The sequence below is a fragment of the Erythrolamprus reginae genome, chromosome 10 (genome assembly GCF_031021105.1).
Source record: "Erythrolamprus reginae isolate rEryReg1 chromosome 10, rEryReg1.hap1, whole genome shotgun sequence".
NCBI lineage: Eukaryota > Metazoa > Chordata > Lepidosauria > Squamata > Dipsadidae > Erythrolamprus > Erythrolamprus reginae.
The window spans coordinates 45,462,999-45,488,733 of record NC_091959.1 but is presented as its reverse complement, the minus strand read 5'-3'; the positions used below and the strand labels follow the sequence as shown (position 1 = coordinate 45,488,733).

General features: G+C 44.2%; 1 protein-coding gene and 1 non-coding gene across 2 annotated transcripts in view; both read left to right on the top strand.

The window, feature by feature from the left end:
• The first annotated feature begins 2,733 nt into the window (after positions 1 to 2,733).
• Positions 2,734 to 25,735, top strand: part of PXN (paxillin) — a 59,639-nt gene continuing 36,637 nt past the window's right edge. The window contains exon 1 of the mRNA XM_070763112.1: positions 2,734 to 2,975. Within this exon, the coding sequence (XP_070619213.1) occupies positions 2,963 to 2,975 (13 nt within the window). The 5' untranslated portion in view covers positions 2,734 to 2,962. The remainder of the gene's footprint in view (positions 2,976 to 25,735) is intronic.
• Positions 8,345 to 8,485, top strand: LOC139173639 (U4 spliceosomal RNA). The gene has a single exon (XR_011560071.1). It is a non-coding gene; the product is annotated as a U4 spliceosomal RNA (small nuclear RNA).

Below are 25,735 nucleotides of genomic sequence, written 5' to 3'. Positions count from 1 at the left end.
CTGAAAAATCCTGGTTTCAAGAATAGAATTGAAAAAAAATGAGGTTTAGCTGCTTGGAAAAGCCGATTGAAAACTTTGCTTAAAAATATTGCATGGTGTGCAAAATTCGTTTTTTCAGTTTCGGGGGCAGGACTTCGGGCTTGGTCCACGAAGGCTGTTGGTTGGGGGATTCTGGGAGTTGAAGTCCACCTGGCTTAAAGTTGCAAAAATCTGGTTTAGAGCAGGGGATTCCTACCTTTCGCGGGGCTGGACTTCAACTCCCAGAATCCCCTAGCTAGGCATGCTGCCTGGGGAATTCTGGGAGTTGAAGTCCACCGTCTTAAAGTTGAGAAATATTGATCTAGACTACATTAGAGTCTTCGGAGAGGGGCGGCATACAAATCTAATAAATAAATTAGAATTAGAATTGAATAAACAGAGTTGGAAGGGACCCTGGAGGTCTTCTAGTCCAACCCCCTGCTTAGGCAGGAAACCCTACAAGCGCTACAGCAGGGGCAGTCTCCAATCTTGTCGACTTCAACTCCCAGAAACCCCCTCAGTTGGCTGGGGAATTCTGGGAGTTGATGTCCACCAGGCTTAAAGTTGAGAAAAACTGATATAGAATAGAATACATTATAGAAAATGAATAGAGTATAGAAGAATAGAATAGAATATAGAAATAGAATAACAGAGGTAGAATAGAATATAGAAAATGAATAGAGTATAGAAGAAGAATAGAATACAATAATAGAGATAGAATAGAATAATAGAGATAGGATAGAACTGAAAAGAGGCACGTGATGTCATTAAAGGGTTTCTTAATTGGCTTTCAAATTGTCTCTTTGATGTCCCTTTTTCGTTTTCAGCCGCCCGGAGAGTTGGGGGCCATATAAATTAAGTTAAGTAAAATTAAAGTTAAAATTTAAAAAGTTAAAGGTAAAGTTAAGGTAGTGTTAAAGTTTTAAAAAGTTAAAGTCAAATCAAATCAAATTCAATTCTAGGTAGATGCAGACGTAGGATCTCCTGCTTCGGCGAGGGGTCGGACTAGATGACCTCAAGGTCCCTTCCAAATTCCAACACTGTTAATCTGTTATACTGTACAGCAGAGGTCCCCAACCTTTTTTGCACCAGGGACCGGCTTTAAGCTAGACCAGTTTTCCATGGCCCGGTGAGGGGGGGGGGGAGGAGACCTAGCTGTCAGCGGCGCCGTAAAAGGGGCGATCAAGAGAGGAATGGGTGAATGAATGGACGGAGGGTGGGAAGGAAGGAAGGAAAGAGGGAAGGGACAGGAACAAAAGAAGGGTGCAAAGGAAGCAAGGAAAGGTGTGAAAGGGGAGAGTAAGAGAGGAAGGAGTGAAAGAAGGGAATGAGGGAGGAAGGAAGGGAGGAAGGAAAAGGAAAGCAAGAAATGGAGGTAGGAAAGGAAGGAAAGAAAGAAAGAAAGAAAGAAAGAAAGGGGGAAGGGACAGGAACAGAGGAAGGAAGCAAGGAAACTTATGAAAGGGGAGAGTAAGGGAAGAAGGTAGGAAGGAGAAAGAAAAGAAGAAATAGAGGAAGGGAAGGTAAAAGAGAGAAAGAAAAAGAGCAAGAAAGAAAGCAAGAAAGAGAAAGAAAGAAAGGCAACTTCAAAGAAAGGCTCACTGAGCATCTCTCACTCTCTCTCTCTTTCTATCCCTCTTTCTTTCTTTCTGTTCCTTTCTCTCTCTCCTCTTCCTTTATCTCCTCTTTCTCTCCCTCTCTCTTTCTCTCCCCCTCTCTCCCCCTTTCCCTCTCTCCCTCTCTTGCTATCTCTCCCCCCTCTCCCTCTCTCTTTCTCCCTCTCCCTCTCTTTCTCTCTCTCCCCCCTCTCTCTTTCTCTCTCTCTCCCCCTCTTTCTCTCTCTTCTTCTCACTTTCTCTCTCTTGTTTTCTTTCTGTCTCTTTTGCTTTCTCTCTCTCTCACTCTTTCTTGTTTTCTTTCTCACGCTTTTTCTCTCTCTTGTTCTCTCTCTTGCTATCTCTTTCTCTCCCCCCCCTTTCTCACTCTCTCTTTCTCACTTTCTCTCTATCTTGCTGTCTGTTGCTCTCACTCACTCTCGTTCTCTCTCCATTCTTCTCAGCGATGACGCGCGCACGCCCTGCCCGCCTCACCTTTGCGAGAGCACTTTCGCCCCGGGCTCTCAGCAAGGGGGTTTGGAGGAGAGGCGGGGCCGGCGAAGGTGATATTGAATGTCGGGGGAGAACGGGCGGCTGCAAGCGCTCCCTATCCCCCTGCTAGCCCACTCGGAATATTCAAAATAAGAAAAGCCTTCGCCGGCAAAGGTTTTTCTTATTTTGAATATTCCGAGTGGGCTAGCAGGGAGATAGGGAGCGCGTGCAAATACCCGTTCTCCCCCGACATTCAATATCACCTTCGCCGGCCTCCGCTGAGGAAAGCCTTTGCCGGCATTTCCTCTCGTTGTCAAGGAGGCGCAGCGGCGGGCGGAGAGAGGGAAGGAGGGGGGGGGGGCAGCGGCGTCCCTCCTGGCCTTGGCGGGCCGCCCAACCCTCCCCACCTCCTGCAAACGCGGCGGGCGGCGGGGGGAGAGCGAGGAGCCGGTTCCGGCGGGCGCGGGGCTTGGCTGGCTGGCGGGGGGAGCGCCGCTGGTGATGCGGAAAGGCCGAGGGGGCCCTGGCGCCGCGGACCGGCTGAAAAGCTCCAACGGCCCGGTCCCGGTCCGCGGACCGGCGGTTGGGGACCTCTGCTACAGTATTCCCCATTGGGGGGTGGGGGGGAGCGCGCGAGAGGCTTTCCCCCCCTTGCCATTCCCACGCGCGGACGCTAGGGGCCGCTGGCGCCGCAAGAGACCCCCTTTCCTCCCCCCCCCCCCTCCACCATCCAGCTGGCGCCCGCGCGGCGGGGGCGGACCTCGGTGGGCTCGCGGGCACGCGCCTCCCTCGCGCGCTCCCGGGACGGCGGCAGCAGCGGTGGCTCCAGTCGGGGCGGCGGCGGCAGCAGCAGCAACATGGACGACCTGGGTGAGCCACGCGCCAAGGGGGAGGGGGCTGCCCCCTCCCCTTCCTCTCTCTCTCTTTTTGGGGCTGGGGGGGCTCTTTGGTTGCTGTTTCGGCTGCTCTCCCGGCCGTCTCCCCTCCCTCCGCCTTTTCTTGGGGAGCCTCTTGACTTTGTTCCCTTTTTTGGGGGGGGGGAGATCCCCCTCTCCTTCCCCTTTCCTGCCTTGAATTAGGGTGGGGGGTTTCTCTTTCCTTCCTTCCTGCCCTTCCATCCTTCCTTCCTTTCTTTCTCTCTCTCTTTCTTTCCTCTTCCTCCCTTTCTTTCTTTCTTTCACTCACTCTTTCTCTCTTTCTCTATCTTATCTTTCTCTTTCTTTCTCTCTCCCTTCCTCTTTCTTTCTCCTCTTTCTCTCTTCTCTCTCTCTCTTTCTCTCCTATTTCTCTTTCTCCTATTTCTTTCTCTCTCTCTTCCTCCCTCTCTCTTTCTCTCCCTTTTTCTTCCCCCCTCTCTCTTTCTATCCCTCTCTTTCTCTCCTATTTCTCTCTCTCTCTTTCCCTCCCTCCCCCTCTCTTTCTCTCTCTACCCTCTCTCTCTCTTTCTCCCCCCTTTCTCTTTCTCTCCCTCTCTCCCCCTCCCTCTCTCTTCCTCTCTCTCTCTTTCTCTCTCCCCCCCCTTCTCTCTTTGGGTCTCTTCTAGTTCTCCCCTCCCTTTCTAAGGGCGCTCCCTTTTACTTTTCCGTGGCTGGTGGTGGTTCCTTTCCAGGGGAGTGGTCGATGGCGGGGGTGGGGTGGGGAGGTCGGCTGGGTTACTCTCTCCTAGCCCCCTCCCCAATCCCTTTCGCGGGGCGGGGTCCGCTTCGTTAGTTGGTGTGTGTGCGAGTGAAGCGCAAAACTTTGTAAAGTGTTGGGAGGGGAGGAACCTTCCTTCCGTCCCGTTTTGGGACGCTCCCCAATCTCTCTCTGCCCCCCCCCTCCGGCGCTCCACAAATTCCCCCAATGGAGTCCTTTTAACTGGGGGGAGTGGTCGGTTGAGTTGTTGCCTGTCCTGCTTTGCTTTTGGTGGGGAGGGGGCACCCTTGTGGGTCTTCAAACTTCTTCCTTCCTTCCTCCCTTTCTTCTTCCCTTCCTTCCTTCCTTCTTTTTTCCCCTACTTCCTTCCTCTTCCATCCTTCCTTCCTTCCTTTATCTTGCTTGGACTTCAATCTAAAACATTACCATCAATATCTGCTAGTTCTGTACTTCCATTTTCTATTCACTCAAGCTTTCCTTCCTGTCTTCTGGTCCTCTTCACCTTTCTTCTTTCTTTCTTTCTTTCTTTCTTTCTTTCTTTCTTTCTTTCTTTCTTTCTTTCTTTCTTTCTTTCTTTCTTTCTTTCTCTCTCTCTCTCTCTCCTTCCTTCCTTCCTTCCTTCCTTTCTCCTCCCTTTCCTTTCCCTTCCTTCTCTTCCGTTCGCCAGTTCTCCTCTTTGGAGTTCAGTTCAAACTGGATCCCCCCCCCCAAAAAAAATGGGGTTTCTGCCCCCTCCTCTCCACCTGCCATGCGTAAAATCCCCCCCCCCCTTTCCCAAACCTCTCTATTCCTCCACCCCCTCCATCCCACTCCGCCCCTTGGCTTCAAGTTCACATATTTCTGCCCTCCAACCTTGGATTGCTCTCCTCCTTTCTGCCCTTCCCCTTTTTTTCCTTTGCTTCGGACTGAGTTCGGGTTCACACAACACGTGCGCTAAATCCCATATGTGGGTTAAGCGTTCATATGCTCCCTATTTCTATTAGCACTGCGTTCGGTTCATCCTCAAATCAATATTATAAATTCGCCAGTTTTTCTACGCTGGCTTCCCTCCCCTCGTTCTATAGGGCAGTTTCCAAACTGTCTACAAGAGTCCCTAAATCCATTGCATCCTTCCTTCCTTCCTCCTTCCTTCCTTCCTTCCTTCCTTCCTTCCTTTCCTCCTTTCCTTCCTTCCTTTTTTCCTTCTTTCCTTCCTTCCTTTTTTCCTTCCCTCCTTTCCTTCCTTCTTTCCTTCTTTCCTTCCTTCCTTCCCTCCTTTCCTTCCTTCCTTCTTTCCTTCCTCCTTTACTTCCTTCCTTCCTTCCTTTTTTCCTTCTTTCCTTCCTTCCTCCCTTCCTTTTTTCCTTTTTTCCTTCCTTTCCTTCCTTTCCTTCTTTCCTTCCTTCTTTCCTTCTTTCCTTGCCTCCTTTCCTTCATTCTTTCCTCCTATCCTTCCTCCCTTCCCTCCCTCCCTTCCTACTTTTCCTTCCTTACTCTTCCTCCTTCTCCTCCTCTTTTTTCACCATTTTTCACAGCTGGATGGCCTCTTCTACATGTTTCCAACCCATACGGTCCTGCATTTTCTTTCACCATTTGTACCCAAATACTTGCTCATATTAGTCCGTCCATCCTTTCTTTCTTTCTTTCTTTTTCTCTTTCTTCCCTCCCTACCTTCCTCTTCTAGATAATCTTATAAAAGCATAAGGCTAAAAGGGACCTCAGAGGTCATCTATTCCAACCCCCTGCTCAAGCAGGAGACTACTACTCCAGACAAATAGCTGTCCAATCTCTTCTTCAAAACCTCCAGTAGCCACAACTTCCGGTGGCCAGCCGTTCCACTGATGAATTATGATCGCTGTCAGTTGGGTAAACCCCACCAAGCGATGCCTTTATTAACCTGTCCCCCTCCTCCAACCGATGCCTTGGATCACAACACCCATCATCCCCCATTCATCCCTCCCCCCAATGGTGCCATTCCCTCAAACTCTTTAAAAGTGTAATATTTAGGCGTGACTTAAGCTTGTTTAGATACACATTGAATTTTTATTAATTTTTATTATTAATTGTTGTTATTATATGCCACCTCTCTCCAGGGCAGTTTGCAACATATGAAAAAGACAATTTAAAAATGTTCTTTTTTCCTCCCTAATGTTTGCCCATCCCCAAAGAATAAATAAGCTGTAAGGAAGGAAAGTTGCAGACAAAAGTTTGGAATTCTCTCCCTTGTTTGCTTTCTAATATCCAGCTTACAAAAAGAGCATTTAAAAAAAAGAGAATGGAAAAGTAGCTTTTTTACTTTGAGTGGCGCTATCTAGTTCTTTTTTTTTGACGGGAAAGGAAATTTTCCATAAAATTCAGGCATGAAACTGGTGGTTTGTAGCTATAGAAGGTGGCTTGTGGTTTTTATCCTATAGAATGGCACCGAATTCTGCGGGTCTCGTTCCAGAACCAACAAGAATCGGGGCCTAGATCCATAAAACCGGGATCCATAATTCCTGATTGATTCACTGGGGGGTTTGGAAGGTGAATGCTGTATGTTGTTTGGTTTTTTAAATTGATAGGGTTTTTAGTTTTTTCTTAATATTAGATTTGTGCCTGTACAATATTGTTTTATCGCTTGTTGTGAGCCGCCCCGAGTCTTCGGAGAGGGGCGGCATACAAATCTAATAAATTATTATTATTATTATTATTATTATTATTATTATTATTATTATTATTACATCTTCCACGGCCCTATACAGTTTATACATGGAATGTTTGTGTGTGTGTTTGCTTTTAATAATGGGGTTTTTAGTGTTTTTTAAATTATTAGATTTGTTTTTTACATTGTTCTTGTTATTGTTGTGAGCCGCCCGGAGTCTACGGAGAGGGGCAGCATACAAATCTAATAAATAATAATTATTATTATTATTAAGTTGAGAACTCAAATTGAATTATGGTTTGGTCTCGAATTCTACTGACCATCTCAAATTGAATATGATCCACCATGTACCGGTACCAATTTTGTATTGTCCATTTTGTCGCATCCTTCCAACCCAAGACAATACGAAATTGGTACTGGTACATGGTGGATCATATTCAGTTTGAGATTATGGATAAGAGGATGAACTCGGTTAATGAAACTGATTTGCGACAACTGATGGGACGATGGGACAAGATAAGACGATATATGGTCAGTAGAATCCGAGACCAAGCTATAAGGAATAAATTGGAATCACTTTATAATATGTAAATAGAGATATTGCGCTTGAGTTAAAATGGTATACCGTATATAAGGAACTCCCCCATTCTGGTGGAGGGGTGTGAATCTTGTCTGGTGGTGGGCACCAATCGCAGAGCACTTGTTGTATGTTGTGTGTGTGTTGTATATTCTATATTTTAGAATCAATTTTAAAATGTATATAAAAAAGAGAGAATTGAATGCAGAATTTCAAGCTCAAATCTGATCAAAACTTGAACCGAGATCAACAATTTCTCTTTCTCACAATAGAGACAATCCTCAACTTACAACAATTTGTTTGTTTGTATAATAATAATAATAATAATAATAATAATGATAATAATAATAATATGATGATGATGATGGTGGTGGTGATGATGATGATGATGATGATGGTGATGAAACACGAAATCCAGCATAGTGGTGTCGTTTGCTGTGTTGTACTGACATAATAATAATAATAATAATAATAATAATAATAATAATAATTTAAAAAAAACAACGCTTGGGAAGTGTTTGATTTGTGATATTGTGATACAAAATCCAGCATAAAAATCTTGTTTGCTGTGTATTACTGATTTTTGTGAAAATAACAACAACAACAACAACAACAGAGTTGGAATGGATCTTGGAGGTCTTCTAGTCCAGTGTTTTTCAACCAGTGTGCCGTGACACACTAGTGTGCCATGAGACATGATCAGGTGTGCCGCGAAGCTCAGCAAGAGAGAGAAAGAGAGAGAGAGAAAGAAAGAGAGGGAGGGAAGGAGGGAGAAAGAGCAAAAAAGAGAGGAAGGAAGAGAGAAAGAAAGAGGGATGGAGAGAGAGAGGAAGGGAGAGAGAGAGGGGGGGAGAGAAATAGAGCAAAAGAGAGGAAGAGAGAGAGAGAATTTTTTTGTCCGAACTTTTTTTAGCCCCCCCCCCCGTCCCCCTCTCCCCGTTCAATGTGCCCCATGATTTTGTATATGTAAAAAATGTGCCGTAGCTCAAAAAAGGTTGAAAATCACTGTTCTAGTCCTACCCCTGCTTAAGCAGGAAAACCTACACTATTTCAGGCAAATGGTTATCCAACACCTTCTTAAAAACTTCCAGTGTTGGGGCATTCACAACTCTGGAGGAGTTGTCAATGCCCCAGCTAATTACATTACTTAACATAACCATAGCTATTAACATAATGGTTCCCAGAAGCCTTTGCAGCACTGGATCCACTTGAAAATGGGAAATAAGGGGGGACTTTTCACCCCCAACATGCAACATTAAGAGTGCAAAAATGCATTAATATATAGGATGCATTTCTATAAGAGTATTTCCTATAAGAGGCCGCTGTTATAAGATGGCTTTGAGGGCTCACCGTGAGTTGATTCGTAGTTGTGCGGCTGGGCCCCAGAACGATTGGCAAGCCAAGGTTAGCTTTGCGCAGTGGCAGTATCGTAGCCAATGAGGTTTATCCGAGGCGCGATTATTGCTAATTGAAAACTTTTCCCAATACCCCGCCATGACGACTTGAAATATAGTCGGCAGAGGCAATTTTTGACAGTCTCTACGGAGACTGAAAATCATGGTTTGAAGAACAGAATTTAAAAACAAAGAGGGCTAGCTGCTTAAAAAAACACACCAATGTTTATGCGTGAAATTGGTTTTTGAGCTTGGGAATTTTTTTTAAGATGTGAGGGTTTCAAGCCAGGGTTTTCTCTACCAAGCATGTTGGCTGGGGGATGCTGGGAGTTGAAGTCCACCCGTCTTAAAGTTGCGAAAGACTCGGCGAACTTTTAACAGGGCTGGAGTTCAACTCCCAGAATCCCTCAGCTAGCCATGCTGCCTGGGGAATTCTGGGAGTTGAAGTCCACCCATGGAATGGAATGAAGAATGGAATGGAAGAGAACTTGCATTGGAGCTAGAGAATGTTTTTAAGATGGGGCGAGTGGACTTTGAGCCTGGTTTGGTCCACGAACCTTTATTATTATTATTATTATTATTATTATTATTATTATTATTATTATTATTATTATTATTAATTAGATTTGTATGCCGCCCCTTTCCGTGGACTCGGGGTGGCTCACAACACAATAAAACAATTCATAACAAATCTAATAATATACAATTTAAAATTTAAAATAGTTAAAAAAACCCATTTTTAAGCTTTGTCTGGTCCTCGGTGTATGGAACATTAGATAGGCCCAATTTTTTTTTAAAAAAAAATTCCATCTGTCTACAACTTGTATTATTTTTCCTGCACAGAGTCCTCGGAGAGGGTTGGCATATAAATCCAATTAATAAATAATAAAGTTGTTATTATTATTATTATTATTATTATTATTATTATTATTATTATTTAGATTTGTATGTTGCCCCTCTCAGGGCGGCTCACAGCTTATAATATAAAACAGTGAATACAGATACAAATCTAATTAATTAAAAACTACATAAGCTAAAAAAAAACCCCAATATATTAAAAATCAATTAACAAATTCAAATCGCAACCATACATCACAATTATTGGTCAGGGTTAGTCTAGATCTAATTGTGCCAAGCCTGGCGACATAAGTGAGTCTTAAGACTCTTGCGGAAGGCGAGGAGAGGGGGTGCACTGCGAATCTCCAGGGGGAGCTGATTCCAGAGGGCCGGGGCCACCACAGAGAAGGCTCTTCCACTAGGCCCCGCCAACCGACGTTGTCTGGAGAAGGCCGACTCTGTGGGACCTGACCGGTCGCTGGGATTCATATTCATAAATATCATCCTGCCGTAATTTTCTTTTTTAAAGCAACACCTGCTTTATCGCTGGACTTTATATTTCTCTTTTATACTTTCTCGGACTTGACCAGGGATGCGCGGAAGTGCAAACTGGCCAACTCCTCAGAAAGTCTTATCAGTTTACTTTTATTTTGCACATGTTCCAGGAAACTGAGTAAAGTAAATCATTATGTAAACCTTAGCTCGGCTGGCGGCCCGCGACCGTAAGGGTTAGCCACTCTGCTCTTTTTAAGCTGTTTATTTATTAAGAGATGTATGTTGAGTTGTAATTAAAGCCCAACTGTTTCGGATAATTGATTCGGTCAAATGTTCACTGGGAAAGTCTTCCATTTTATCCCTCGAGCCGGCGTATTAAATTGCAGCGCTAATTTAAAATCAGCTGTAACACCTACAGGAAAAAGCGAGTTGGAATCTAAAACAAGCCCAGAAATATAAATCCATCTAGATGCTCAGACAGTCGGTTGGCTTCTGCCCTTTTAATTAATCATCTTCCATTTTTACGCCAGGAAAAAAACAATTAATAATAATAATAATAATAATAATAATAATAATAATAATAACAATAGATGCTTGGGAAGTGTTCAGCTTGTGATATCGTGATATGAAATCCAGCATATAAATCTTGTTTGCTGTGTATTACTGTTTTTTGTGAAAATAATAATAATAATAATAATAATAATAATAATAATAATCTCTTATTTATTAAACATGAAACTCAGTCAACTGAACATTGTCACAAATAATAATAATAATAATAATAATAATAATAATAATAATAATAATAATTTATTGGATTTGTATGCCGCCCCTCTCCGTAGACTCGGAGCGGCTAACAACAATAATAAAAACAGCATGTGACAATCCAATAATAAAACAACTAAAAACCCTTATTTATAAAACCAAACATACACACAAACATACCATGCATAACTTATAATGGCCTAGGGGGAAGGAATATCTCAACTCCCCCATGCCTGGCGGTATAAATGAGTCTTGAGTAGTTTACGAAAGACAGGGGAGGGTGGGGGCAGTTCTAATCTCCTGGGGGAGTTAGTTCCAGAGGGCTGGGGCCGCCACAGAGAAGGCTCTTCCCCTGGGGCCCGCCAAACGACATTGTTTAGTTGACGGGACCCGGAGAAAGCCAACTCTGTGGGACCTTATCGGTCGCTGGGATTCGTGCGGTAGCAGGCGGTTCCGGAGGTAGTCTGGTCCAAAGCCATGTAGGGCTTTAAAGGTCATGACCAACACTTTGAATTGTGACCGGAAACTGATCGGCAGCCAATGCAGGCCATGGAGTGTTGAGGAAACATGGGCGAATCTTGGAAGCCCCATGATGGCTCTCGCTGGTGCTAATGGTTGATACGGGTTGCTGTCAGCATCCTGGGATCAACCAGGATCAGCCAGGTTATCTGTTAAAATTGTTCCTTAAAAGCAACTTCACATCTAAGAAGCTTCTTCAGTTTGTAACTGGTGTAATAGTACTGTAGTTGTTTCTTCTTCTTCTTCTTCTTCTTCTTCTTCTTCTTCTTCTTCTTCTTCTTCTTCTTCTTCTTCTTCTTCTTCTTCTTCTTCTTCTCCTCCTCCTCCTCCTCCTCTTCTTTCCCACCTTCTCCTCTTCCTTCTTCCTCTTCCTTTTTCTCCTCCTCCTCCTCTTCTTTCCCACCTTCTCCTCTTCCTTCTTCTTCTCCTCCTCTTCCTCCTCCTCTTCTTTCCCACCTTCTCCTCTTCCTTCTCCTCCTCCTCCTTCTCCTCTTCTTTCCCACCTTCTCCTCTTCCTCTTCCTTCTTCTTCTTCTTCCTCCTCCTCCTCCTCCTCCTCCTCCACCACCACCACCACCACAAAAACTTTGTAAAATTGGATGTGACACACTAAACAACTGTTTTGCTTAACAATGTAAATTTGGCCTGTAAATCCAGAGCAATCTGTAGTTGGTATCTACAAAACCGTCAGTACTATTTTTTTTAAAAAAAAATATGACCCTGGAATCAATCTTATATATCTGAGACAAGATAGACAGATAGACAGACAGGAAGGGAGTTAACCAAGCTTTTCCCCCTTGCTTTTGAAAGAATTCTTATGTATCCTACGTAAACTGAGATGTGTCCTAATCCAACGAACGCCGTAGATGGATTCCCACATGGCAATTCCGCACCGTTTATTTTGGGAGGCGTCCGTCGAGTTGTGTATTTTATTATCCCTGTCTCTTGACACATCTTTTATGGATTATGCCGATTTTATTTGATGATATCAGCTCCCTAATTCTGGCCTGGCCCGACAGCGTCTCTCAAAACCATCTGCACAATGGATCCCAGATTTAAATAAATTGAATTCAGCTTTGCTCCCCTTTCCCCTACTTCTCTCCTGCCCGGGAAAATTCATGTACGGTGTGATATTATTTATTTATTAGATATTATTTATTAGATATTTATATTATTTATTTATTAGATTTGTATGCCGCCCCGTAGTTTCGGAGAAGGGCGGCATGCAAATCTAATTAATAAATAATAAATAATAATGGGTGTTGTGATCCAAGGCAGATGAAAAAATTTATATACAAACTATAATTTACATGGTTACATATTTTTGCTGATAAGTGGGATATTTGGGAATACCAGGGTTATTTTGACAGGAAAAACAACCATATAGCTCTTCCTTGGTAAAGACTGATTCGGAAGTGAGATTGTGGCTTAGAGGTTAATATCCTGACTTGCATGCAGAAGGCTACAAGTTCAAATCCCAGTAAGAGTATATCTGTGTGATGAGACCATAACAAGGTCGAAATAGATCTATAACAGGCTCCCTTCCTTTTCACGTATCAGCAAAAATATGTAAATACTGTATATATATATTACATACATACATAAATGCATACATACATACATACATACATACATACATATGTCACAGGGGTTTTTTTTTGCTGAATTTGAAAATTAAGGGAGACTAGGATAGATCTATTTTGGCCTTATTTTGGCCTCATCAGCTAGCCATACCCACTGGGACTTGAACCTGCAACCTTTGCCTTGTAAGGCAGAGAATTATCCTCTAGGCTGCAGTATCCAATCCCTTCAGCTCTGCACCAGGGAAGGGTATATTGAAGGAACATCACAGCTCCTTATTTGCCTCTCGGCCCAACCCAGGGCCATTTCCAAGGCAGTTAATTTTATATCTATCTATCTATCTATCTATCTATCTATCTATCTATCTATCTATCTATCTATCTATCTATCTATCTCCTGTGTAAGTTTCAGAGATTTCTTCATCATCTTCAGGCTGGTGCTTACGGCTTTGTGTTAAAGCAAACAAAATATGTGTGTGTGTGTAAGATATTTTTACTGAATGAAAATGAAGGGAGACTAGTACAGTGATCCCTCGATTTTCGCGGTCTCGATTTTCGCTAAACGCTATACCGCGGTTTTTCAAAAAATAATAATTTAAAAATACTTCAGAAATACTTCCTTCCTTTCTCATCTTTCTTTCCCTCTCTCTTTCTCTATCTTGCTTCTTCCTCTCTCACACTCTCTTCCTCCCTCTCTCATCTCTTTCTTTCCTTCTCTCTCTTTCTCTATCTCTCCCCCTCTTGCTCTTGAGCGGCGGGCGAGCGCCTACGGGGAACGGAGGCAAGCGCTGCTGCAGGAGGACTCGGCGGTGAGAGGGGTGGATCGGGTGAGCGCCTACGGGGAACGGAGGCAAGCGCTGCTGCAGGAGGACTCGGCGGTGAGAGGGGTGGATCGGGTGAGCGCCTACGGGGAACGGAGGCAAGCGCTGCTGCAGGAGGACTCGGCGGTGAGAGGGGTGGATCGGGTGAGCGCCTACGGGGAACGGAGGCAAGCGCTGCTGCAGGAGGACTTGGCGGTGAGAGGGGTGGATCGGGTGAGCGGGGGAGCGCCTACGGGGAACGGAGGCAAGCGCTGCTGCAGGAGGACTCGGCGGTGAGAGGGGTGGATCGGGTGAGCGGGGGAGCGCCTACGGGGAACGGAGGCAAGCGCTGCTGCAGGAGGACTCGGCGGTGAGAGGGGTGGATCGGGCGAGCGCCTACGGGGAATGGAGGCAAGCGCTGCTGCAGGAGGACTCGGCGGTGAGAGGGGTGGATCGGGCGAGCGCCTACGGGGAATGGAGGCAAGCGCTGCTGCAGGAGGACTCGGCGGTGAGAGGGGTGGATCGGGCGAGCGCCTACGGGGAATGGAGGCAAGCGCTGCTGCAGGAGGACTCGGCGGTGAGAGGGGTGGATCGGGTGAGCGCCTACGGGGAACGGAGGCAAGCGCTGCTGCAGGAGGACTTGGCGGTGAGAGGGGTGGATCGGGTGAGCGGGGGAGCGCCTACGGGGAACGGAGGCAAGCGCTGCTGCAGGAGGACTCGGCGGTGAGAGGGGTGGATCGGGCGAGCGCCTACGGGGAATGGAGGCAAGCGCTGCTGCAGGAGGACTCGGCGGTGAGAGGGGTGGATCGGGCGAGCGCCTACGGGGAATGGAGGCAAGCGCTGCTGCAGGAGGACTTGGCGGTGAGAGGGGTGGATCGGGTGAGCGGGGGGAGCGCCTACGGGGAATGGAGGCAAGCGCTGCTGCAGGAGGACTCGGCGGTGAGAGGGGTGGATCGGGCGAGCGCCTACGGGGAACGGAGGCAAGCGCTGCTGCAGGAGGACTTGGCGGTGAGAGGGGTGGATCGGGGGAGCGGGGGAGCGCCTACGGGGAACGGAGGCAAGCGCTGCTGCAGGAGGACTCGGCGGTGAGAGGGGTGGATCGGGCGGGCGGGGCGGTAGCGGCGAGGGCGCCGGAGGCGTTGGGGGGCGGGGTCAGCCGACATTCAAAGCAATCTGTCGGCTTCCGCACTTTCGTCGCTCCCCGCGCATGCGCAGATGGTATTTTACTTCCGCGCCGCTACATCGCGGAAAATCGATTTTTGCGGGAGGTCTTGGAACGTAACCCCCGCGAAAATCGAGGGATCACTGTATAGATCTATTTCGAGGTTGTTTCCTCTCATCAGCTAGCCATACCATCACTGGGATTTGATCCTGCAGCCTCTGAATTAACCTCTATGCCCCAGGATCTCATCCTTTCAGCTTTGTACCAGGGAAGTGTTATATGTTTTTTCTGTCCAATCACCCTGGCATTTTTTAAAATTTCCATCCATTGATAAAACTTTGCCCAAATTTTATAATATTCCAAATCTTCTTTCTCCTTAGGTTTCAGCACAAAATTCAATTTTTTCAAAGCCGTAGAATAATCTAGCCATGCTCTCGTTGCGTAGTCTGGTCAGCGGGGCTAAAACCTCCCCAATCGCAGGGAGAGATTTTTTCTGTGCTATGAAATGATTCAATTCCCCATGTAAAAACAAAAAACAAAGCTGGTTTTGTCTCGGTGGACTTGGATCGAAGCCTGGCGCTCCAAGCAAAGGCCATTGTTGGCACTTCCTCCGATAGTTTCGCTTTTGCGAAAGAGAAGTTTAACTCCTTGGAGTCTCATTAGAAAACCCCGGGGATATCTCCGTGACCCCATCGCTGGTGCGCCACCGCTTTCGGTACAGTGCTCGCCTTACGGCCATCCAGTAACAGTTAGTCCTCATTTTATGACCACAGTTGAGCTGCCCCAAACTTCCCATCCTCCATCAAAAACATTAGTTAAGTGATGGTTGCGATCTTCCTTGATTCCTAGAGAGGTCCCACGGAGGCTTCTCCCCGCCTTTTCTGGCCATTTCATCCCAGGAGATTCCTAGAAAGGTCCCACGGAGGCTTCTCCACGCCTTTTCTGGCCCTGTTTCCTCCCAGGAGATTCCTAGAGAGGCCCCACGGAGGCTTCTCCCCACCTTTTCCGGCCCTGTTTCCTCACAGGAAATTCCTAGAGAGGCCCCACGGAGGCTTCTCCCCACCTTTCCGGACCTGTTTTCTCCCAGGAGATTCCTAGAGAGGCCCCATGGAGGCTTCTCCCCGCCTTTTCTGGCCCTGTTTCCTCCCAGAAAATTCCTAGAGAGGCCCCACAGAGGCTTCTCTCCGCCTTTTACGGCCCTGTTTCCTCACAGGAAATTCCTAGACGGGCCCCACAGAGGCTTCTCCCCATCTTTTCTGGCCATTTCCTCCCAGGAGATTCCTAGAAAGGTCCCACGGAGGCTTCTCCCCGCTTTTTCTGGCCCTCTTTTCTCCCAGGAGATTCCTAGAGAGGTCCCACGGAGGCTTCTCCCCACCTTTTCCGGCCCTGTTTCCTCCCAGGAGATTCCTAAAGAGGCCCCACGGAGGCTTCTCCCCACCTTTCCGGCCCTGTTTTCTCCCAGGAGATTCCTAGAGAGGCCCCAAAGAAGCTTCTTCCTGCCTTTTCTGACCTTGACTCCTCCCAGGAGATTCCTAGAGAGGCCCCATGGAGGCTTCTTCCCGCCTTTTCTGGCCCTGTTTCCTCCCAGGAGATCCCTACAGAGGCCCCACGGAGACTTCTCCCTGCCTTTTCTGGTTACAGTTTCGGAGGCACGGGTTTGTAAGTGGAAAATGGTTCTTGGGAAGAGGCAGAAAAATCTTGAACGCCCGGTTCTTGTCTGGAAAAGTTCGTAAGTAGAGGCGTTGGTAGGCAGAGGTACCACTTGTATTCTGTTGTCCCCAAGACACCCTCCCCCTTGATAGGTTTCAGAAATCCGTCTTTCCAAGGTCGTCCTCGCATTCCAGTAAGGAGCTGAGCCCTGCATGGTACAAATAAGCATTTTTTGAGAAGTTGCACGAACTATGTGGGTGGAGGTGAAGGAAAGGAGCTGGGATGGTGATGCGGAGAGGAAGTTTGATGTCATCTTTGGCTGTTTTCTGGTCATTGTTTTAATCAACTGGAATGCAGGCTGGGCCAAGACTCCCTTGGCAAGAAACAGACACGTCCCGTCCCCCCCCCGTCTCTGAAAATGCTGGATCTGCATGAAATTCTCCCGTCGCTTTCCGGACGGTGGAATTTGGACGTGGGTTCCAGGGGGAAGGGAGCAGAGAATGTTTGTGTGTTTGTGTGGGTCTCAAACCAGCAGAGCAGAAAGTCCTTGAGTCAAATTTTAAGACTTGTAGGTAGTTCCTCAACTTACGACCTACAGCTGAGCCCAAAATTGCTGTCACTAAGTGAGAACAGTTACGTTAAGAGGTATTTTTTTCCTTGTTTTTACGACTTTTCTTGCCACCGTTTGTGAAAGTGAATCTCCGCAAGAGTCAGGGTGGATCAAGTCGATTGAAATCACAATTTAAATAACTACCGTGTTTCCCCAAATATCCACAGCTCACATTAGAGAACCATCTTTCAGCTGGGGCGAGGGGGGCGTTTGCCCAGGTTCGCCTTGTGCACCAGTTGCGGCCCTATTTGGACCGGGAGTCACTGCTCACAGTCACTCATGCCCTCATCACCTCGAGGCTCGACTACTGTAACGCTCTCTACATGGGGCTACCTTTGAAAAGTGTTCGGAAACTTCAGATCGTGCAGAATGCAGCTGCGAGAGCAATTATGGGCTTCCCCAAATATGCCCATGTCACACCAACACTCTGCAGTCTGCATTGGTTGCCGATCAGTTTCCGGTCACAATTCAAAGTGTTGGTCATCACCTATAAAGCCCTTCATGGCACCGGACCAGGGTATCTACGAGACCGCCTTCTGCCGCGCGAATCCCAGCGACCGGTTAAGTCCCACAGAGTAGGTCTTCTCTGGGTCCCATCAACAAAACAATGTAGTTTGGCGGGGCCCAGGGGAAAAGCCTTCTCTGTGGCGGCCCCGGCCCTCTGGAACCAATTCCCCCCGGAGATTAGAATTGCCCCCACCCTCTTTGCCTTTCGTAAGCTCCTTAAAACCCACCTCTGCCGTCAGGCATGGGGGAATTGAGATATTCTTTCCCCCTAGGCCTTTACAATTTATGCATGTTATGTTTGTTTGTAGGGATGTTTGGTTTTACAATAAGTGTTTTTTAGTTGTTTTAGTATTGGATTTATATGATGTTTTTTCTTACTGTTGTTAGCCGCCCCGAGTCTATGGAGAGGGGCGGCATGCAAATCCAATCAATCAATCAATCAATCAATACATACATACATAAATACATAAGTAAATACATAAATACATAAATAAATACATACTGTAAATAAATACATAAATAAATAAATACATAAATAAATACATAAATACATAAATAAATACTGTACATAAATACATAAATAAATAAATAAATATTAACACTTGTAGGTGGTTCCTCAACTTACGAGCTACAGGTGAGCCCAAAATTGCTGTCACTAAGTGAGAACAGTTACATTAAGAGGTATTTTTGCCTTGTTTTTACGACCTTTCTTGCCACAGTTTGTGAAAGTGAATCTCCGCAAGTGTCAAGGTGGATCAAGTCAATTGAAATCACAATTTAAATAACTACCGTGTTTCCCCGAATATAAGACCCTGTCTTATATTATTTTTTGAACAGTGAAATAAGCGCTTGGCCTTATTGCCGTGACCTCAAAAGCCCAATTGGGCTTATTATCAGGGGAGGTCTTAATTCGGGGGAAAACAGGGTATCTGTTGGCGGGACCCAGGGGAAGAGCCTTCTCTGTGGCGGCCCCGGCCCTCTGGAACCAACTCCTCCCAGAGATTAGGACCGCCCACACTCTCCTTGCCTTCCGTAAGTTACTGAAGACCCACCTATGTCGCCAGGCATGGGGAAATTGATTCCCCCTCGGCTGTCTCGCTTTATGTATGGTATGTTGAGTTGTGTGATGGTTCTTAATAAGGGTTTCTTAATTGTACCGTTCTTAACATTGGATTTGTAGACTGTATTGTATTGTTTGCTGGGAGTCGCTCCGAGTCCTCGGAGAGGGGAGGAATACAAATATAATACAGAATAATAATAATAATAATAATAATAATAATAATAATAATAATAATAATCTATCTCTTCTTTCTTTCTTTCTATCTATCTATCTGTCTGTCTGTCTGTCTGTCTGTCTGTCTGTCTGTCTGTCTGTCTATCTATCTATCTATCTATCATCTACCCTGTTTCCCCGAAAATAAGACCTTATCTTATATTTTTTTGAACTGTAAAATAAGTGCTTGGCCTTATTGCCGTGCACTCAAAAACCTAATTGGGCTTATCAGGGGATGTTTTATTTGGGGGAAAACAGGATCTGTCTGTCTGTCTGTCTGTCTGTCTACCTATCTTCTATCTATCATCTACCTACCTACCTACCTACCTACCCATTCATCTATATCTGTTTCTTTCAATTTCTATTATATCTATATCTATCAATTTTTCTATCATCCATTTATCATCTACCATGTCTCCAACTCTGTTATCCTGTATTCAACTAGCACATTTTAATATATTTTTATTTATTACAGTTTTCGTATTTTTATAATAATTAGGAATCGAATAATACCATTTTCCGGTATTTCTTTTAATAACATTTCAATGTTTTTTATAATAAAAACTAGGAGTCTTAACAGCGCCTTTCCCTAGTAGCCAATTTTGCTTCCTACTAAAATTTTGAATATTTTTAATAATAGAAAACCAACTAACAAGTCAAAATGCTTCTCGCGGTTCTAAAAGATGCTACTGGACGCCTTCTGCTATATTTTAAAAACCAAACACAGTTACTTCGTGTTCAGTAGCAGAAGCAATTGTGGTTAAAGTTTCGTTCTTATTTATTAACGAATGAGAATTTTTACTTATTTCCAGAATGCTTCACTGTTATTTTAAGTCGGTTTTTGTTTTTATTTCTGTTTTCCTCTGCGTCTCCTCTGTATTTGCTTTAACTATTTCTGTTCAATTTCTCTTTCCTCTGATTTAAATATCCACATGCAACTCGCTTCCTGAATTAATTCATTTGCTATGTTTAGGAAACACGCGGTTTTTGCTGATACTTGGGTAAGGAATGGGCCTTGGATAAAACCCGAGCCACAATTGGGCTTGTTTTGGGTGCAAACTGAAGTCCTTCGACCACAGTTAGTCTGATATGACCTTTAAAGCCCTACATGGCATTGGACCAAAGTACCTCCGGAACCACCTTCTACCGCACGAATCCCAGCGGCCAATAAGGTCCCACAGAGTTGGCCTTCTCCGGGTCCCGTCGACCAAACAATGTCGTTTGGCGGGCCCCAGGGGAAGAGCCTTCTCTGTGGCGGCCCCATCCCTCTGGAATCAACTCCCCCCGGAGATTAGAACGGCCCCCACCCTCCTTGTATTTCGCAAATTACTCAAGACGCACCTTTGTCGCCAGACATGGGGGAGTTAGGATATTCCTTCCCCTAGGCCATTACAAGTTATGTATGGTATGTTTGTGTGTATGTTTGGTTTTTATAATAAGGGTTTTTAGTTGTTTTATTAAATTGGATTGTTACATGTTGTTTTTTATCATTGTTGTTAGCCGCCCCAAGTCTGCGGAGAGGGGCGGCGTACAAATCCAATAAATAATAATAAAATAATAAATAAATAAATATGACAGAGTGCTTCCTGCATGAGCAGAAGGTTGGACTAGAACAGGGGTAGACAAAATTGGCTCTTCTATGACATGTGGACTTCAACTCCCAGAATTCCTGAGCTAGCCTTATTGGCTCAGGAATTCTGGGAGTTGAAGTCCACAAGTCATAGAAGAGCCAATTTTGTCTACCCCTGCCAACTTTACCTAGAAGACTAGAAGACCTCCAAGATCCCTTCCAACACTGTTATTCTGTTCTATTCCATTCGGTTTTGTTCCTGCTGGTGCTTGGGTAAGAAATTATGCCTTGGAGAAAACCCGAGCCACTTTTATTGCAAACTCAAGTCCTTGAGGCATCTTAACTGGACTGCTTTTGGGTTTTGGCGGTCAGTTAGAAAGAGACCTACTGGGTCCATCTGTTCTCAAACGAAGGCAAGCGAGAAAGCTGGGGGGGGTTTCCCCCTGATGTTGCCTCCCAAGAAATAACTCTTTGTTGGCTGCACAATCTGGCACGGAAGGGGAAAGGACCTTGCTATGGCCTTGATTCACTGTCCCGAAGCCAGTTTTTCAAGTAAGAGAGGCGGGAAGCCTCACCCTTCTTTCCATGCTCTGTTGTCCTCTGCAGGAATCCCTCTCAACTGTACTCCCCACTTAAAAAGAGAAAGAAAGAAAGGAAAAGAAAGAAAGAAAGAATGACAGAGAGAGAAAGAGAGAAAGAAAAAGAAAGAACGACAGAGAGAGAGAGAGAAAGAAAGAGGAAGGAAGGAAGGAAAGAACAGAGATAAAGAGAAAGAGGAAGGAAGGAAGGAAAGAATGACAAAGAGAGAGAGAAAGGAAGGAAGGAACAACAGAGAGAGAGAGAAAGAAAAAGAAATAAATAAATAAAAGAAAGAAAGAAAGAAAGACAGAGAGCGAGAGAAAGAAAGAAGAAGGAAGGAAGGAAAGAATGACAAAGAGAGAGAGAAAGGAAGGAAGGAAAAGAAATAAATAAACAAATAAATAAAAGAAAGAAAGAACGACAGAAAGAGAGAAAGAGGAAGGAAGGAAGGAAAGAACAGCAGAGAGAGAGGAAGAGGAAGGAAGGAAGAACGGAAAGAACGACAGAGAAAAAAGAAGGAAGGAAGAAACAACAGAGAGAGAGAGAAAGAAAATAAATAAGTAAAAGAAAGAATGACACAGAGAGAAAGAAAGAAAAGAAAGGAAGAACGTCAGAGAGAGAAAGAAAAAGGAAGGAAGGAAAAAAAGAACAACAAAAAGAGAGAGAGGGAGAAAGAAAGACAAAGAAAGAATGAAAGCGAGAGAGAAAGAAAAAGAAAGGAAAAGAAAGAAAGAAAGAAAGAAAGAAAGAAAGATGTATAGAAGCGATTTTAGCTGAGTCCGATGACTTTTCCAGTTTGGAATTTGATATTTCAGCTGCAGGTGACACCAAGTATTAGTACTGTTTAATAATCTTGTGGTAAGACCACACTTGTAATATTGCCTCCAGTTTTGGTTACCATGATTAAAGTATATTTGGAGTCTATTTGCCTTCAGGTGCTTTGGAGAATAGCTTGACTCCCTCTTCTTTGTGGCAACCCCTGAGATATTGGAAGACTGCTATCATGTCTCCCCTGGTCCTTCTTTTCATCAAACTAGCCATGCCCAGTTCCTGCAACCGTTCTTCATATGTTTTAGCCTCCGGTCCCCTAATCATCTTTGTCGCTCTTCTCTGCAATCTTTTTAAAGTCTCAACATCCTTTTGCATCGTGGTGACCAAAACTGAATGCAATATTTCCAAGTGTGGCCTTACCAAGGCCTTATAAAGTGGTATTAACCCTTCACATGATCTTGATTCTATCCCTCTGTTAATGCAGCCTAGAACTGTGTTGGCTTTTTTGGCAGCTGCTGCACACATCTGGCTCATATTTAAATGGTTGTCCACTAGGACTCCAAGATCCTTCACTAGGGTCTCCTCCTTGAGAGGGGAGTTGGACTAGAAGACCTCCAAGGTCCCTTCCATTTCTCTCTGTTATCCCATTCCCTGCATTTTTAATGTCAAAGAGAGCCGAGGTGGCGCAGCAGGTAGAGTGCAGTACTGCAGGCCACTAAAGCTGACTCTAGATCGGTAGGTCAGCAGTTCAAATCTCATCACCGGCTCAAGGTTGACTCAGCCTTCCCTCCTTCTGAGATGGGTAAAATGAGGACCCGGATTGTGGGCGCAATATGTTGGCTCTGTTAAAAAAAAGTGATATTGCTAACATGCTGTTATGCCCTTTGTTAAAAGGACACTATAGATAAATGTTTATTATTATTATTATTATTATTATTATTATTATTATTATTATTATTACTACTACTATTACTATTATTACTATTATTACTATTACTATTACTATTATTAATTATTATTATTATTACTATTATTATTACTATTATTATTATTATTATTATTATTATTATTATAGACAAAGAAATTCCAAGAATTTGGCATGTGAAAAATTTCTTTTTAAAAAAAAACTTTATTAGTTTAATACATTAAAGAGGAAAAAAACAAACCACAAAAACAAACAAGAAACTAACAAAACATTACACACACATATTATTATTATTATTATTATTATTATTATTATTATTATTTTATTATTATAATTATTATTGTTGTTGTTGTTGTTGTTGTTTTATTATAATTATTATTATAAACAAAGATGGTTATGAGAATTTCCAAGAATTTGGCATGTGAAAAATTCCTTTAAAAAAAAAAACTTTATTAATTTAATACATTAAAGAAAAAAAACCCACAAAAACAAACAAGAAAGTAACAAAACATTACACACACATAAACAAAACGAGTTGTCAACTGTACTGTTGACTGCTAAAACTGCGACCTTTCAAAATCTGTTGGATATATTTGTACATCTTAATTATTTTTACATTTCACAATTTATCAGATAATCATCAATCCAGAGACGAGCTACAAGAATGGTGGAAGGTCTTAAGCATCAAACGTATCAGGAAAGACTGAATGAACTCCATCTGTATAGTCTGGGGGACAGAAGGGAAAGGGGGGACATGATCGAAACATTTAAATATGTTAAAGGGTTAAATAAGGTTCAGGAGGGAAGTGTTTTTAATAGGAAAGTGAACACAAGAACAAGGGGACACAATCTGAAGTTAGTTGGGGGAAAGATCAAAAGCAACATGAGAAAATATTATTTTACTGAAAGAGTAGTAGATCCTTGGAACAAACTTCCAGCAGACGTGGTTGGTAAATCCACAGTAACTGAATTTAAACATGCCTGGGATAAACATATATCCATTGTAAAATAAAATACAGGAAATAGTATAAGGGCAGACTAGATGGACCATGAGGTCTTTTTCTGCCGTCAGACTTCTATGTTTCTATGAAAAAAATTTTTTTTTTTTTTGCTATTTCATTTTCCACTCTTGTCATTGTTTCTGCATTTTCTGTCCTGGTTTTGGGAGGGGGTGGGAAATGGAGAACAGTTTGCAGTTCAGATTTATTAAAGATTTCTGCCCGTTGTTGAAGAGAATCCCGTATTTCTCCGCCGTGGAATTTCCGCTTTTAGAAGCGAGGGGCAATGTCCTTTCGGAACGCATGTCCAAGGGATAAATATACCGGCGTTCTCCATTCCTCGGCAGTTGCTCACCACGTAAAATAGTTCTTGCTGTGGATTGAGTTACGCCTGGGGTTGTGTCCTCCTCAAATGATAGTTTTGTCGTCACGGCTAATGATGGTGGGATGTGGGCTTTTTTTAAACACGGGCATCTGTTTCTCTGTAAATGGATTTCTGGTGGTTCCTTTGGAAAGGTATTCCAGAATCCATCCACATAGAGAATTATTATAATAGAACGAAAGATTTCGGAAGAGACTTGGAGGTATTATTATTATTATTATTATTATTTTTAATGATCCACTGGAACTTGTGCCGGAACTACCATTTTATTTATTTATTATTTATTTATTAGTTGGACTTGTATGCCGCCCCTCTCCGAAGACTCGGGGCGGCTCACAACAAGTAAAAACAGTCACCACAATCCAATTAATTAAAATATTTAACGATTTAAGAAAAACCCCATGTAATAGCAAACACACACACAAGCATACCATGTATAATTAACATGCCCAGGGGAGATGTTTAGTTTCCCCATGCCTGACGGCAAAGGTGAGTCTTAAGGAGTTTTCAGAAGGCAGGAAGAGCAGTTCTAATCTCCGGGGGGAGTTGGTTCCAGAGAGCCGGCGCCGCCACAGAGAAGGCTCTTCCCCTGGGACCCGCCAACCGGCATTGTTTAGTTGACGGGACCCGGAGAAGGCCCACTCTGTGGGACCTAATCGGTCGCTGGGATTCGTGCGGCAGGAGGCGGTCTCGGAGATATTCTGGTCCGATGCCATGAAGGGCTTTAAAGGTCATAACCAACACTTTGAATTGTGACCGGAAACTGATCGGCAGCCAATGCAGACTGCGGAGTGATGGTGAAACATGGGCATACCTAGGTAAGCCCATGACTGCTCTCGCAGCTGCATTCTGCACGATCTGAAGTTTCCGAACACTTTTCAAAGGTAGCCCCATGTAGAGAGCATTACAGTAGTCGAACCTCGAGGTGATGAGGGCATGAGTGACTGTGAGCAATGAGTCCCGGTCCAGATAGGGCCGCAACTGGTGCACCAGGCGAACCTGGGCAAACGCCCCCCTCGCCACAGCTGAAAGGTGTTTCTCTAATGTGAGCTGTGGATCGAGGAGGACGCCCAAGTTGCGGACCCTCTCTGAGGGGGTCAATAATTCCCCCCCCAGGGTAATGGACGGACAGATGGAATTGTCCTTGGGAGGCAAAACCCACAGCCACTCCGTCTTATCCGGGTTTACCAGTGGCAAAGAACTGGTGGGATCATAATCCCGAAAAAGTGGTCGAAAATGAGCAAGCAAAACTACTGTGGGACTTCCGACTTCAGACTGACCGAATTCTGAAGCATAACACACCAGACATTGTGATTGTGGAGAAAAAGAAAGTATGGATCATCGACATCGCAATCCCAGGAGACAGCAGAATTGAGGAGAAGCAGCTAGAGAAATTAGTGAAATACGAAGATCTAAAAATCGAGCTGCAACGACTCTGGCATAAGCCCGTGACTGATGATGAAATACGAAATCCAGCATGGTGATCTCGTTTGCTGTGTTGTACTGACATAATAATAATAATAATAATAATAATAATAATAATAATGATAATGATAATGATAATAATAAAAATGAACTCAATTTCTATAGTCTGGAGGACAGAAGGGAAAGGGAGGGACACGATCGAAACGTTTACTAAATAAATATTTATTCTCACTCTACTAAACAAATAATTCCCTTTTTACTAAATCTGCACTTCTATTTCTACTAGTTTTTCTCATCATTCCTATCATCCTTTTCTTCCCACTTAGGACTGTAGGACTGCAACTTGTTGCTTGTATCCTAAGATTTTTATTAATATTGATTGTTTCTTCATTGCTTATTTGACCCCTATGACAATCATTAAGTGTTGAACCACATGATTCTTGACAAATGTCTCTTTTTCTTTTATGTACGCTGAGAGCATCTGCACCAAGACAAATTCCTTGTGTGTCCAATCACACTTGGCCAATAAAATTCTATTCTATTCTATTTAAATATGT